General features: G+C 46.7%; 1 protein-coding gene across 5 annotated transcripts in view; it reads left to right on the top strand.

Moving 5' to 3' along the window:
• NF2 (NF2, moesin-ezrin-radixin like (MERLIN) tumor suppressor) overlaps positions 1-15,452 on the top strand; it is a 94,481-nt gene that overhangs the window by 34,281 nt on the left and 44,748 nt on the right. For all 5 annotated transcript variants that reach the window (XM_084648987.1, XM_084648986.1, XM_084648985.1 and 2 more), the window contains exons 5-6: positions 4,750-4,818; positions 5,888-5,970. In XM_084648987.1, coding sequence (XP_084505113.1) covers positions 4,750-4,818; positions 5,888-5,970 — 152 coding nt within the window. The remainder of the gene's footprint in view (positions 1-4,749; positions 4,819-5,887; positions 5,971-15,452) is intronic.

The following is a 15,452-nucleotide window of genomic DNA, read 5'->3' as shown; positions in this document are numbered from 1 at the left end:
ACCCCTTGACTTTCAGGATCTGGACGATAGAGATACAAAAGGAGCACTTAAAGACGATAAAGTCATTGTAGAGAAAGTAAATGAATTCTTTGCTTCAGTCTTCACAGCTGAGGATATTAGGGAGATTCCCAAACCTAAGGCATCTTTTGTAGGTGACAAATCTGAGGAATTGTCACAGATTGAGCTATCACTAGAGGAGGTTTTGGAATTAATTGAGAAACTTAACAGTAACAAGTCACCGGGACCAGATGGCATTCACCTAAGAGTTCTGAAAGAACTCAAATGTGAAATTGCGGAACTATTAACTATGGTTTGTAACCTGTCCTTTAAATCAGCTACTCTACCCAAAGACTGGAAGATAGCTAATGTAACGCCAATATTTAAGAAGGGCTCGAGAGGTGATCCCGGCAATTATAGACCGGTAAGTCTAATGTCAGTACCGGGCAAATTAGTTGAAACAATTGTGAAGAATAAAATTGTCAGACACATAGAAGAACATAAATTGTTGCGCAAAAGCCAACATGGTTTCTGTAAAGGGAGATCGTGTCTTACTAATCTCTTAGAGTTCTTTGAGGGGGTCAACAAACATGTGGACAAGGGGGATCCAGTGGACATAGTGTACTTAGATTTCCAGAAAGCCTTTGACAAGGTCCCACACCAAAGGCTCTTACATAAATTAAGTTGTCACGGGATAAGAGGGAAGATCCTTTCATGGTTTGAAAACTGGTTAAAAGACAGCACTGGAAGAAACACTGGAATGCGTTACCTAGGGAGGTGATGGAATCTCCTTCCTTAGAAGTTTTTAAGGTCAGGCTTGACAAAGCCCTGGCTGGGATGATTTAGTTGGGGATTGGCCCTGCTTTGAGCAGGGGGTTGGACTAGATGACCTCCTGAGGTCCCTTCCAACCCTGATATTCTGTGATTCTATGACAAGGAACAAAGGGTAGGAATAAATGGTCAATTTTCAGAATGGAGAGGGGTAACTAGTGGTGTTCCCCAAGGGTCAGTCCTAGGACCAATCCTATTCAACTTATTCATAAATGATCTGGAGAAAGGGGTAAACAGCGAGGTGGCAAAGTTTGCAGACGATACTAAATTACTTAAGATAGTTAAGACCAAAGCAGACTGTGAAGAACTTCAAAAAGATCTCACAAAACTAAGTGATTGGGCAACAAAATGGCAAATGAAATTTAATGTGGATAAATGTAAAGTAATGCACATTGGAAAAAATAACCCCAATTACACATACAATATGATGGGGGGCTAATTTAGCTACAACTAATAGGAGAAAGATCTTGGAGTCATCGTGGATAGTTCTCTGAAGATGTCCACACAGTGTGCAGCGGCAGTCAAAAAAGCAAACTGGATGTTAGGAATCATTTAAAAAAAAGGGATAGAGAATAAGATGGAGAATATCTTATTGCCCTTCTATAAATCCATGGTATGCCCACATCTTGAATACTGTGTACAGATGTGGTCCCCTCATCTCGAAAAAGATACACTGGCATTAGAAAAGTTTTAGAAAAGGGCAACTAAAATGATGAGGAGTTTGGAACAGGTCCCATATGAGGAGAGATTAAAGAGGCTAGGACTTTTCAGCTTGGAAAATAGGAGACTAAGGGGGGATATGATAGAGGTCTATAAAATCATGAGTGGTGTGGAGAAAGTGAATAAGGAAAAGTTATTTACTTGTTCCCATAATATAAGAACTGGGGGCCACCAAATGAAATTAATGGGTAGCAGGTTTAAAACAAATAAAAGGAAGTTCTTCTTTACTCAGCACACAGTCAACCTGTGGAACTCCTTGCCTGAGGAGGTTGTGAAGGCTAGGACTATAACAGGGCTTAACCTCCATGAATTTATCCAGTTCTCTTTTAAGTCCATTAATGGCTATTAGCCAGGATGGGTAAGGAATGGTGTCTCTAGCCTCTGTTTGCCAGAGGGTGGAGATGGATGGCAGGAGAGAGACCACTAGATCATTACCTGTTAAATTCATTCCCTCTGGGGCACCTGGCATTGGCCACTGTCGGTAGACAGGATACTGGGCTGGGTGGACCTTTGGTCTGACCCAGTATAGCCATTCTTATGTTCTTGTGTTCTTATCTTAATCCCAGTGCTTCCATGACTGCTTCCTTTAGTGACCTCACCACTGCCCTTTACTGGCTGAGCAGAAGCTGGGACTCCTGGCTTATTTCCTTCAGTTGGGCTGGTGCTGGTCAGAGCTAGGAAGAGAGAAAATTCTAACTGCTGGTCTCTCACCTGAGTGGCCTCTAGAGGTAGGGATGAAGCCACTAAAAGAGGCATTTATTTCCCTAATGATCAGCTGGCTGTTGTAGGCAGGTGCTTAACAGTAATGCAAACAGATGCATTTACGTTTGATTTCGCTGACTGATAAGTGCATGTTTGTGCTGCTGTTTTACCTTTATAATAACAATGTAGCCATTAGAGAAATAAAAAAAAAAATGTCTATTTGTAATATTGCTCTGTTCATTCTGGGAATTACTGGGAATTTTTCCCTCCAGTGTTGCTTTCAAATCACCTCCACCATTTTCAAATGTTGGTATAGTCTTCAGTTTTAAATAGCAAGTGTTAGGACAGAATCTATTGAAAAATACATCCCTGCTGAAAACAAAAAAATCACAGAGATTTTCCTATTTTTTTTTTTCAGTGAGAGTCATTCTGACTCTAAGCCTGTTCAGCCTCTCTGATGTTGTAGGATTCCAGCAAGAGTTATTTTTTCCCTATTTGTTTTTATTTCTTTCCTAAATAAATAATGCATTGCATGTATATTCAAAATATTAATGTACACAGATTTATACAGTACAATATAAACCGGATGTCTGAATGATATAAAGATAATCTCAAAGTATAAACGCAAATATTAATCATATAGTTCAATTAACAAGAACTAAATTGCCATGACAGTTTGAGTTATAATTGAATTGAAAGGTTTTTTTTAATATGTTTGCCAAATCACTTGAACCAATATATCCTGCAATATTTCAGCCATTTGTTGATTTTCATTTTTGAATAATGAATGTTCTCATCCAGACTTGCTCCCTGCACACACATTCCTTTGGGATGTGGTGACATCCTTGACAGTACTAAAATCACATAATCCACACGTAGTCTTGGGTCCCCATGATAAATCACAACCTAAAATAATCATATTAATACTATTTATCATTTTTTTTTCCAACCAGAAATAATTTATTTTCTGCCTGTCCAAGTTTATGGGAGTTGTTTTTCCCTCCCAACTCCTGCATTTTTATTATTATTTCTCAGTTTGACATGTGTTCAGTAGATCCATATATGCAGCCTGTTTTTGAGAAGCACTGAGCACCTGCAGCTATGATTGAAGCCAGTGGGGAGTTGCCAGGTGCTCAGCACCTCTCAGGATCAGGCCAATGGTATCTCTGTTGTATTAATTTACATCTGAGTCAGTTGATTGTTGCATCTTTGCAACCTTTTCCTCTGTCTTGGCTCTAAATCAATAATTCTGTCTTTAATCTCCACTTGTATGAGATGTTGACCATTTTGCTGCTGAGAGGTTATATGTATAGATTGTTGATTCTGAGCTCTGGTGTTTTGTTAGTGTATGTCGTTGCAGCTCAGGAGTTAAATGGAGGCTGATTTGGAATGTCTCTTGACTTCCTATTGTTGCTGTGTGTTATTATTTGTCTGTCTTATAACAATTGCTACTGTGTGTTCTTTCCAAGCAACGTTCCCCTCAAGAAAGAGAGATGAAGGGCATTTTCATCATGAAATGACTGACGTAGGGAAATGGTGTCCTGTTTTTAATTGGATGATGCCGTATTGTGACTCTTGCATTGAGAGATGAATTAAAATCTAAGTATTTCCTGTACATATCACTTGTAAATCATCTCCTTTTCAGTCATCTGACTCATTTCAGGCACTGTGGCTTGGCCATTACATGACCTGCGTACTGTGCAGGAGGAACGTTGAATTTTACACACACTGCAGAGGCATTCAGCATTTGAATCTTTAACAGATGCTCTTTATATCTGAAGTGGTTGTTTTGCCAATTTCATTTTATATGAAGCTTGAAATGATTTATAATCTAAACTAGCGTGAATAATTATTGGGCACACTTTTCAAATAAGAGTAGTATTTTGTGACCTAATTTGAGTAAGAGAACTTCTGGCAGTGGGACAAACTCCTGTCTGAGAAGGGTCCCCAACTGTCCATTGAAATCTCTCTTTAAAAAAATGTTCCTAATGTTAAACTTATTAAATAGGACATTGAGACGTGACTGAAAGGGGGTGCCAGCTGCATCAAATGACTTGCTGGTCTTGGTCCATGCCACAAAAACCACTGATGCAACTGGACCCCTTGTGGACCGCATCAGCTAAGAGGTCAAGGTCTGAATGACTATGAAGAGCAAACTCCCCTCTTGCTGCTATAGGGTGACCCTTGAGGGCAGGGCTGAGGCCCACTGCTGGGAGCTGTAGAGGGGTGTTTGCTGTACTATTATCCAGCTGCTCTGGAGATAAAAGAAGGTAGTTGGTCTCCAGGCCTGCACCGAACAACAACACTAACATCACAAAGAAAACCTATGGGGCTGACACACTGGCCAACTGTATTCTCTACTCTCGCACAGTGGTTATTTTAGGGGTGTGTGATATTGAATTAAAGTTCAAGAGTGTAGACAGTTTCTATCACATCTTCAGAGGGAGTCTTTGTGTGTTGTCACCATCTTAAACATGCAGTGTTCGCGTTTCTTTTCAGTATGGTGATTACGATCCCACTGTTCATCAGCGTGGCTTCTTAGCACAAGAGGAGTTGCTTCCAAAACGGGTAAGGAGTTCAACCAGGCAGAAGCCTAAATTCGTGGCTGGGTCTCTAGGACTTTACTGGCATCTTCTGTGGAATAGCCCTGTAGGACTACCTATAAAAGCCACAACGGTAAATTATTTTCTCTTGATCAAAGTTCCCTTATTGAGGCAAGTTATACAATGTGCTGTGCCCCTTGGCCATAAATAGTCTTCTGGGTAAAGCTGTACCAGCACAGCAGCCTAGTGTAGACACAGCTTATACCAGCAGAAGGTATAGAAACACCACCCCCTCACCGAATGACAGTAGCTGTGCCAGCAGAAGCACTCTTCTGTTGGCATAGCTGCATCTACTCTGTGGGATTTGCTGGCATAGCTCTGGGTATGCCTACAGTGCAGTGTGGAGTGAGCCTCCCAGCCTGTGTGGCCAGACTCTTGCTAGCAGGGCTTGAGTTGGAGCGCTAAAAGTAGCAGTGTGGAGATTGTGGCTCGGGCTCTTAAGCCCACATGACGGTTGAGGCTTGAGAGCCTGAGCTCCAGCCCAAGCCACAGCATCCATGCCGCTGTGCTAGCATGAGCCCCACTAGCACAAGTCTGTGTCCCCAGGCAGGGAGGACACAGCTCCCTCCCAGCTGCAGTGTAGAGGTACTCTCTGTGGCTGGCAGAGCTATGCCAACAGAACTTTGTAGTGTAAACCTGGCCATACTGAATGAGGAAACCTTAATCTGTATCTAAAATATTTTAATAAATATGGAAGTGAATGTTTTCTGCCCACTGGCTTTTGCCAGAATAGCAGCTGCATTCTGCAGGTGTCCTGGTGTTGGCTATGGGGGTGGTTGGAGTGTGATGTGCTCAGGAAGGCTAACTAAGAGCTGGTTAATTAGAGCGCAGGGTTGAGCTTAGCTTAGTCACAAGGGAGTTGGAAAGGCATCTGAACTGGAGCTCAGATGTTAAGGTTGGGATGGTGCATGTCAGGGGACAAGAAGGGCATTTTGAGGTTGAGGCTCTCTGTTTCTGGCTCATTCATCAGGTGACGAGTCAAAGCCACAGGTAGGACAATGTGAGTTGAGGATTTCTCTGCCTGTCTCTCTCAGGTAATTAACCTGTACCAGATGACTCCAGAAATGTGGGAGGAAAGAATAACAGCCTGGTATGCAGAACATCGAGGCAGGGCAAGGTGAGTGTCTGTTTAAGGTAGGCCACTGACTGGTGTAAATTCTCTAGCCCCTCAGTGAGCAAGCAGTCAGAGTGTGAATGGGGTCTCCAAGATCCCTAGCAGGCTATGGGCGAGTTCTGCTAAGAAAGTGCCTCTGGTAGGTTGTGGTGAGGGCTCTGCCAAATTCACAGCCATAAAAAATGCATCACGGACCATGAAATGTGAACCGCCCCCCCCCCCCATTAAATCTCATCTTTTGTGTGCTTTTACCCTATACTATACAGATTTCATGGGGGAGACCAGCGTTTCTCAAATTGGGGGTCCTGACCCAAAAGGGAGTTGCAGGGGGGTCACAAGGTTATTTTAGGCAGGGGTCACAGTATTGCCACCCTGACATCTCTGTTGCCTTCAGAGCTGGGTGGTCGGAAAGTGGTGGCTGTTGGCCAGGTTCCCAGCTCTGAAAGCAGTGCCCTGCCAGCAGCAGCACAGAAGTGAGGATGGCATGGTATGGTATCAATACTAATAATGGGGGATTTCATCTATCCCCATATTGACTGGGTACATATCACCTCAGGAAGGGATGCTGAGATAAAGTTTCTTGACACCTTAAATGACGGCTTCTTGGAGCAGCTAGTCCTGGAACCCACAAGAGGAGAGGCAATTCTTGATTTAATCCTAAGTGGAGCACAGGATCAGGTCCAAGAGGTGAATATGGCTGGAACGCTTGGTAATAGCGACCATAATCTAATTAAATTTAACATCCCTGTGGCGGGGAAAACACCACAGTGACACAACACTGTAGCATTTAATTTCAGAAAGGGGAACTACCCAAAAATGAGGAGGTTAGTGAAACAGAAATTAAAAGGTAAAGCGCCAAAAGTGAAATCCCTGCAAGCTGAGTGGAAACTTTTTAAAGACACCATAATAGAAGCTCAACTTAAATGTATACCACAATTTAAAAAACATAGTAAGAGAACCAAAAAAGAGCCACAGTGATTAAACAACAAAGTAAAAGAAGCAATGAGAGGCAAAAAGGCATCCTAAAAAAAGTGGAAGATAAATCCTAATGAGGAAAATAGAAAAGAGCATAAACTCTGGCAAATCAAGTGTAAAAGTATAATTTGAAAGACCAAAAAAGAATTTGAAGAACAGCTAGCCAAAGACTCCAAAAGTAATAGCAAATTTTTTTTAAATACATCAGAAGCAGAAAGCCTGCTAAACAACCACTGGCCCCACTGGTTGATCGAGATGCTAAAGGAGCAGTCAAAGACGATAAGGCCATTGCGGAGAAACTAAATGAATTCTTCGCATCGGTCTTCACTGTTGAGGATGTGAGAGAGATTCCCACACCTGAGCCATTCTTTTTGGGTGACAGATCTGAGGAACTGTCCTAAATTGAGGTGTCATTAGAGGAGGTTTTGGAACAAATTGATAAACTAAACAGTAATAAGTCTCCAGGACCTGATGGTGTTCACCCAAGAGTTCTGAAGGAACTCAAATGTGAAATTACAGGACTACTAACTGTCATATGTAACCTATCATTTAAATCAGCATCTGTACCAACTGGCTGGTGGATAGCTAATGTGACACCAATTTTTAAAGAGGGCTCCAGAGATGACCCTGGCAACTACAGGCCAGTAAGCCTCACTTCAGTACCGAGCAAATTGGTTGAAACTACTGTAAAGAACAAAATTGTCAGACACATAGATGGACATAATTTGTTGGGAAATAGTCATGTTTTTTGTAAAGGGAAATCATGCCTCACCAATCTATTAGAATTCTTTGAGGGGGTCAACAAGCATGTGGACAAAGGAAATCCAGTGGATATAGTGTATTTAGATTTTCAGAAAGCCTTTGACAAGGTCCCTCACCAAAGGCTCTTAAGCAAAATAAGCAGTCATGGGACAAGAGGGAAGGTTCTCTCATGGATTGGTAACTGGTTAAAAGATAGGAAACAAAGGGTAGGAATAAATGGTCAGTTTTCAGAATGGAGAGAGGTAAATAGTGGTGTCCCACAGGGATCTGTACTGGGCCTAGTCCTATTCAACATATTCATAAACAATCTGGAAAAAGGGGTAAATAGTGAGGTGGCAAAATTCGCAGATGATACAAAACTACTCAAGATAGTTAAGTCCCAGGCAGACTGCGAAGAGCTACAAAAGTATCTCACAAAACTGGGTGAATGGGCAACAAAATGGCAGATGAAATTTCATGTTGATAAATGCAAAGTAATGCACATTGGAAAACATAATCCTAACTATACCTATAAAATGATGGTGTCTAAATTAGCTGTTACCACTCAAGAAAGAGATCTTGGAGTCATTGTGGATAGTTCTCTGAAATCATTCACTCAGTGTGCAGCGGCAGTCAAAAAAGCGAACAAAATGTTGGGAATCATCAAGAAAGGGATAGATAATAAGACAGAAAATATCATATTGCCTCTATTTAAATCCATGGTATGGTCACACCTTGAATACTGTGTGCAGATGTGGTCTCCCCATCTCAAAAAAGATTTTTTGGAATTGGAAAAGGTTCAGAAAAGGGCAACAAAAATGATTAGGGGTATGGAATGGCTTCCATAGGAGGAGAGATTAATAAGACTGGGATGTTTCAGCTTGGACAAGAGGCTCCTAAGCGGGGATATGATAGAGGTATATAAAATCCTGAGTGGTATAGGGAAAGTAAAGAAGGAAGTGTTATTTACTCCTTCTCATAATACAAGAACAAGGGGCCACCAAATGAAATTAATAGGTAGCAGGTTTAAAACAAACACAAGAAAGTATTTTTTCATGCAACGCACTGTCAACCTCTGGAACTCCTTGCCAGGGGGTGTTGTGAAGGCCGATACTATAACGGAGTTCAAAAGGGAGCTAGATAGATTCATGTAGGATAGGTCCATCAATGGCTATTAGCTATAATGGGTGGGAATGGTGTCCCGAGCCTCTGTTTGTCAGAAGGTGGGATTGAGTGACAGGTAATGGATCACTTTATGATAACCTGTCTGTTCATTCCTTTTGGGGCACCTGCCATTGGCCACTGTCAGAGGACAGAATACTGGGCTTGATGGACTTTTTGTCTGACCCAGTATGGCCGTTCTTATGTACTTCTGTGCAGCTGCCTTCCGAGCTGGGTGGCTAGAGAGTGGTGGCTGCTGACTGAAGACTCAGTTCTGTAGGCAGCAGCACAGAAGTAAGGGTGGCAATGGCATACCATAGCATACCATCCTTACTTCTGTGCCACTGCTGGTGATGGTGCTGCCTTCAGAGCTGGGCTCCTGGCCAGCAGCCGCCACTCTCTAGCCACCCAGCTCAGCAGCAATGCAGAAGTAAGGGTAGAAGTACCGCAACCTCCCCTGCAATAACTTCGAGACACCCCCGCAACTCCTTTTTGGGTCAGGACCCCTATAATTCCAACACCATGAAATTTCAGATTTAAATAGCTGAAATCATTAAATTTATTATTTTTAAAATGCTATGATTGTGAATTTGACCAAAATGGACCGTGAATTTGGTAGGACTCTAGTCATGCTGGAAACTGAAAAGGAAGAGACTATGGAAGAGTGACCTGAGTTACAAATACTGTATTGTGGGGAGGGCGGAAACATGAACAGTGGTGGTTTGGATCAGCCCTTTAGACTAGAAGTCAGTTTTGCAAGGCAGCCTCCCTCTCTCTCTAGGCTGCCAGCACAGTGGAGATAATGCTTACAACAAAGAATGGGTCTACGCACTTTTTTGTGTGTAATACAACTATCTCAGCTAGGAGATTTTTCTACCAAAATCATTAAATCAGTACAGCCCCTAGTGTGGATGCAGTTATATCACTATAAGTGATCATATTCTATGATTCTTCTTTGAGTGCTTGTTCGTGTGTGCGCACGCACATGCATGTTGGCCAGAAGATTTTTCCCTTAGCAGCATCCGTTGGGTCGGCTTGGGCGACTCTTGGAGTCGCGTCCTCATGGCGCCTAATGTATAGCCCTGCCGACCCGCCACCCCTTCAGTTCCTTCTTACCGCCAGTGACGGTGGCTGGAACTTCTCTTGGCTCTTGCTTAGCAAGTTTCTTCTCTGTTCCGTTGCATATAGTTAGTTATTAGTAGTGTTCAAGTTAATAGTTTAGTATAGTGTAGTGTTTGTTGGGGGTTCCCCCCTCACTCCGGCCCCAGTGCCATGGCATGCCGCAGTCCCCAGGTTTCAAGAACCAAGCGCATGCCAAAAAGCAACCCGCACTCGTCATGTCTACAATGCCTGGGGGAGACCCATCAGGAAGATAATTGTAAGATCTGCTGTGAGTTCTGCCCGAGAATGCTTAAAGAAAGGGAACAGCGGCTCAAGCTAATCCTCATGGAGGCAGACCTATGCTTCCACTCTGACCTGGGCTCGAGAGACCCAACCCCTACAGTGTCGTCTTTGATGCAAAGCGCCCCGACGCCGTTGGCAAGTTCGGTGCCGAGGAAGGATTCCTTCAGGGACGCTTGGCACTGCTATGGCTCCTCACGGGGCCTGTCTGACAGTAGGCACCGGTGCCTCAAAAGAAGAAAAAGCCGGATGACCGTTCTCCAGCTAAGCCACGAATGTGCGACCCCAGAGCCTACCCGCTTCCCGAGCTCTCGACGTTCGAGGCATCGAGGATCAGCTCCTCCGTGGTCTTCGGTGTCTGAGACCTCGGAGTCGGAGTCCAACTCCTATTGCTTGGGTAGGAGCAGAAGTCATAGAGCGAGGTCAGGTAGAGACAGAAGGGAGCATCAGGCATATGAGGTGGCAGAACCCGCCTCAGAGGCCCTTCTGGACCCCCGGGCTTATTACCAGGGCCAGGGAGGAACCCAGGGCCCACGCTCAGCAACATCTTTGGTGGCCTCCACCACTTTTGTAGCGCCTTCCACTGCGCATCTGCCCTTGGCGCCTGCAGTCCTGATACCTTTTCCTCCGGCCCCGTCGTTGACTCCAGCACCGTGCTCAGCTCTGACTTTGGCACCAGCCTTCACGGCGTCTTCGCACCCGTCTCCCATGCCTGAACCATTGTCGACATCGGCCTTGATGCAGGCACCTACGGCCCTGGTACTGATGTCGGCACCGGGCCCCCCGACCCCGGCGGCTCCTGTGAGTGTGCCAATGCAACTCCCTCTGGTGAGACTGATGCCAACACCGGTTACGATGCCTATGGCCCTGGCACTGTCATCAGTACCGCTTCTTCCACTGCTGCCCTGGGAGTCACATGACCCCTCTGGGACAGATGGTAGGGAGCTTCCACTACCAGCACACACTTCCCCCTCCTCGTCGTCGGACGAAGTGTTGGCAGGGACAGCCATAACTCCTGCGTTAGAGGACAACAGAGTCCTACAGCAGTTGCGCTGCAGGGCTGCCCAGGATCTGGGCATCAAGGCTGAGGAGGTGGTAGAGGAGGCAGATCCCATGGTGGACATCCTCGCATCCTCAGGACCTTCACGGGTAGCATTGCCCCTCATAAAGATGGTTGTGGACACCACCAAGACCCTGTGGCAGACGCCATCCCTGCCATCCACTGCCAAATGTAATGAGCGGCGGTATTTTGTGCCCTCCAGAGGCTTTGAGCATTTCTACTCCCACCTGCCTCTGGACTCGCTGGTGATCGATGTGGCTAACCAGCAGGAAAGACAGGGTTTCCAAGGTCCTTCCCCAAAGAATAGGGACTCTAAATGCCTAGAGCTTGTGAGTAGGAAGATCTGCTCCACTGGTGGTTTGCAGCTCCGTATTGCTAACCAACAGGACATTGTGAGCAGGTACCCTTTTAACACCTGTGCAGCAATGGCAAAATTCACGGAGCTCGTCCCTTCGGATTCTTGGTCGGAGTTCACCGCCTTGGTGGAAGAAGGGAAATTAGTCTCCTGGGCTGCCTTGCAGGCAGCTTTAGATGCTGCAGACGCTGCCACAAGAGTCATGGTGACAGGGGTGGCTATGAAACGGGGCCTGGCTGCAAGTCTCAGGGTTGCCCTATGAGGTCCAGCAAACCATTCAGGACCTCCCATTTGAGGGAGGGACTCCGTTTTCAGAGAAGACAGACAAACGGCTCCACAGCCAAAAAGACTCCTGAGCCGCTCTCCGATCTTGGCTTGCGTACCCCCGCCACACAGTGGAGACATTTCCACCTGCAACCTCCTCAAAGGTTCCAGCAGCAGAACCGCCAGGACAGCTCTCAGAGGAGGAACCGGAGCGGCAGGAGGAGGCAACACCTCTCTGCTAATCAAGGCCAACCCAAACCGCCCTCTGGCCCTAAACCAGCCTTTTGAAGGTGCAGTCGAGGACGGTACACCAGATCAGAGACTGGATCTTACCTTTTCCTCCCGACTGTCCCCTTTCTACCGTGCATGGTCCCGTATAACCTCAGACCGCTGGGTGCTTCTCACGGTAGAGAAGGGATACTCCATCCAACTCTGTGCCCTCCCGCCCTTCCACCGCCCTTCCCTGTCTCTCTTCAGGGACCCTTCTCATGAGCAACTTCTCATTCAGGAGGTGCTGTCGCTCCTAGTGGAGGAGGTTCCACTGGAGCCACAGGGGTGAGGGCTTCAATTCCCTCTATTTCCTAATACTGAAGGCCAAAGGTGGCCTCAGGCCTATCCTGGACCTGCGCGACCTCAACAAGTTCATGAGGGCCATGTTCCGCATGGTTTCCCTGGCCTCCATTATCCCTTCACTGGATCCAGCAGACTGGTATGCTGCCCTCGACTTGAAGGATGAGTATTTTCACAGAGCAATCTCATACAACCACAGAAAGTTTCTCAGGTTTGTGGTAAATGGTTCCCATTACCAATTTACTGTTCTCCCGTTCAGCCTGTCAGCAGCACCTCAAGTATTCACCAAGTGCATGGCAGTCGTTGCCGCCTTTCTGCGGAGACATCAGGAACAGGGGTTTCATTACCTTGGAAAGGCCGCTCCAGGGCTCAGGTGGAAGCTCATCAGAGCCACCTTCAAGAATCTGGGACTGCTACTGAACGAAGCCAAATCGACTCTGTCCCGAGTTCATAGGGGTGGTACTGGACTCAACTCAAGCCAGAACATTCCTCCCACAGGTGAGATTCCAGGCCCTCAACACCATGATTTAGGGACTCATGCAGTTCCCTACTACCACTGCAAGAAATTTCCTGAAACTTCTCGGGCACATGGTAGCCTGTACATATGTGGTACAACACGCCAGACTCAGGCTTTGGCCGCTTCAGTCGTGGCTTGCGTCAGTGTACAGACCTGCCAGGGACAGCTTGGACAGGATTGTGACCTTGCCTTGCCCTATCCTTGACTTGCTCCTGTGGTGGACGGATGTTCAGCAGGTGTGCTCAGGAGTTCCCTTTGCTGCCCATAGCCATCCCTAGTGCTGGTGATGGATGCATCAGATTTGGGATGGGGAGCCCATCTGTGGGACCACAGGACTCCAGGCCTCTGGTCACAGACAGATCTCAGTCTTCATAACAATGTCAGGGAGCTCAGGGCGGTACGCCTAGCATGTCAGTCATTCTGCCCTTATCTAGCAGTTCGATGTGTATCGATCATGATGGACAATACGACTGCGATGTTCTATATCAACAAATGGGTGCACACTCCTCTCTCCTGTGCCAGGAAGCCCTCAGGCTATGGGACTTTTGTACAGAACACTCATTTGATCTTCAAGTGTCGTACCTTCCCGGGGTCCAGAACAAGCTGGAGGACGGCCTCAGCAGGTCCTTTCACAGCCATGAGTGGTCTCTTCGCCCAGACGTCGCATGTTCGGTCTTCCAGAGGTGGGGCTGTCCCCTGATCGACCTCTTCGCCACGTGACACAGCAGGAAGTGTCAGCAGTTCTGCTCCTTCAGACTCACAGTCCGGGCTCCGCAGCGGATGCATTCCTCCTCCATTGTGGGGGACCTCTTCTATACGCCTTCCCGCCCATACCGCTCATCCACAAGGTCCTGCTCAAGATCCGCAGAGACCGGGCTCGGGTCATTCTCATAGCACCCGCCTAGCATTGGTACATGTCTCTCTTAGACATGTCAGTGGGAGCCCTGATTACCTTGCCGCTCTTCCCGGACCTTCTCACTCAAGTTCATGGGCATCTCCAGCACCTGAACCTGCAGTCGCTCCATCTCACAGCATGGAGGCTCCATGGCTGAATCTGTTCGTGCTCTCCTGTTCAGAACAAGTCAGACAGGTTCTTCGTGGCAATAGGAAACCCTCCACTCGGGCCATGTGCCTGGCCAAGTGGAAGAGATTTTCAATCTGGTCAGCTCAGCGCGACTTGCCCCCGGCACTAGCCTCAGTGCCCCAGATTTTGAATTATCTTCTCCACTTGAAGCAGGAAGGGGTCTCCTTCTCCTCTATAAGAGTGCACCTGGCTGCCATCTCGGCTTTCCATCTGGGGGTACAGGGCCATTTGGTTTTTGCTAACCCTCTGGTCAGTCGCTTCCTGAAGGGCCTCAACAGGTTATACCCCCACGTCCGCCAACCAGTTCCTGCTTGGGACCTTAACTTGGCCCTTGCTAGGCTCATGGGGCATCCCTTTTGAGCCTCTCGCAACATGCTCCCTGCTCTACCTTTCTTACAAGGTCACGTTCCTGGTGGTGATAACTTCAGCCTGGAGGGTGTCTGAGCTCAGGGCTCTAACGTCGGAGCTGCCCTACACCATATTTTTTAAGGACAAGGTTCAGCTCAGACCCCATCCAGTCTTCCTCCCGAAGGTTGTGTCGCAGTTCCACATCAACCAGGACATTTTCCTCCCAGTTTTCTACCCTAAACCTCATGTGAATAAGAGGGAGCAGAGGCTCCACACTCTCGACGTCCGCAGAGCGCTGGCTTTTTACATCGAGAGGATGAAACCGTTCAGGAAGTCAGTACAGCTCTTCGTAGCAGTAGTGGACAGGATGAAGGGTCAGCCTATTTCGACCCAGCGCATTTCATCATGGATTGTGGCCTGCATTACAGAGTGCTACAGTCTAGCAGGGATTCCGATAATGGCGCAGCCTACAAGGGCGCAAGCTTCATCAACAGCTTTCCTGGTTCAAGTCCCCACCCAGGAAATCTTCAGGGCGGTGACGTGGTCATCCATACACACTTTTGCTGCGCGCTATGCGGTTACTAGGCAAGCCAGAGATGATGCGGCCTTTGGTAGAGCAGTACTCTAATCAGTGGACAGCTCTGACCACACTTTTTCTAAAATTGCTTGGGAGTCACCCGATTAGAATCGACATGAACAAGCACTCGAAGAAGAAAAAATTGTTACTCACCTTTCGTAACTGTTGTTCTTCGAGATGTGTTGTTCATGTCCATTCCAATACCCACCCTCTTACCCCTCTGTCGGAGTAGCTGGCAAGAAGGATCTGAAGGGGTGGCGGGTCGGCAAGCCTATATATTAGGCTCCATGAGGGCACGACTCCAAGGGGCGCCCAGGCCGACCCGACGGATGCTGCTAAGGGAAAGATCTTCCGGCCAACATGCATGTGCGCACGCACACGCCTGATTGGAATGGACATGAAGAACAACAGTTACGAAAGGTGAGTAACCGT

Source organism: Lepidochelys olivacea, assembly GCF_965140295.1.
Source record: "Lepidochelys olivacea isolate rLepOli2 genome assembly, chromosome: 15".
NCBI lineage: Eukaryota > Metazoa > Chordata > Testudines > Cheloniidae > Lepidochelys > Lepidochelys olivacea.
The sequence above is the reverse complement of the archived record's forward strand: the minus strand, read 5'-3'. Positions and strand labels throughout refer to the sequence as shown.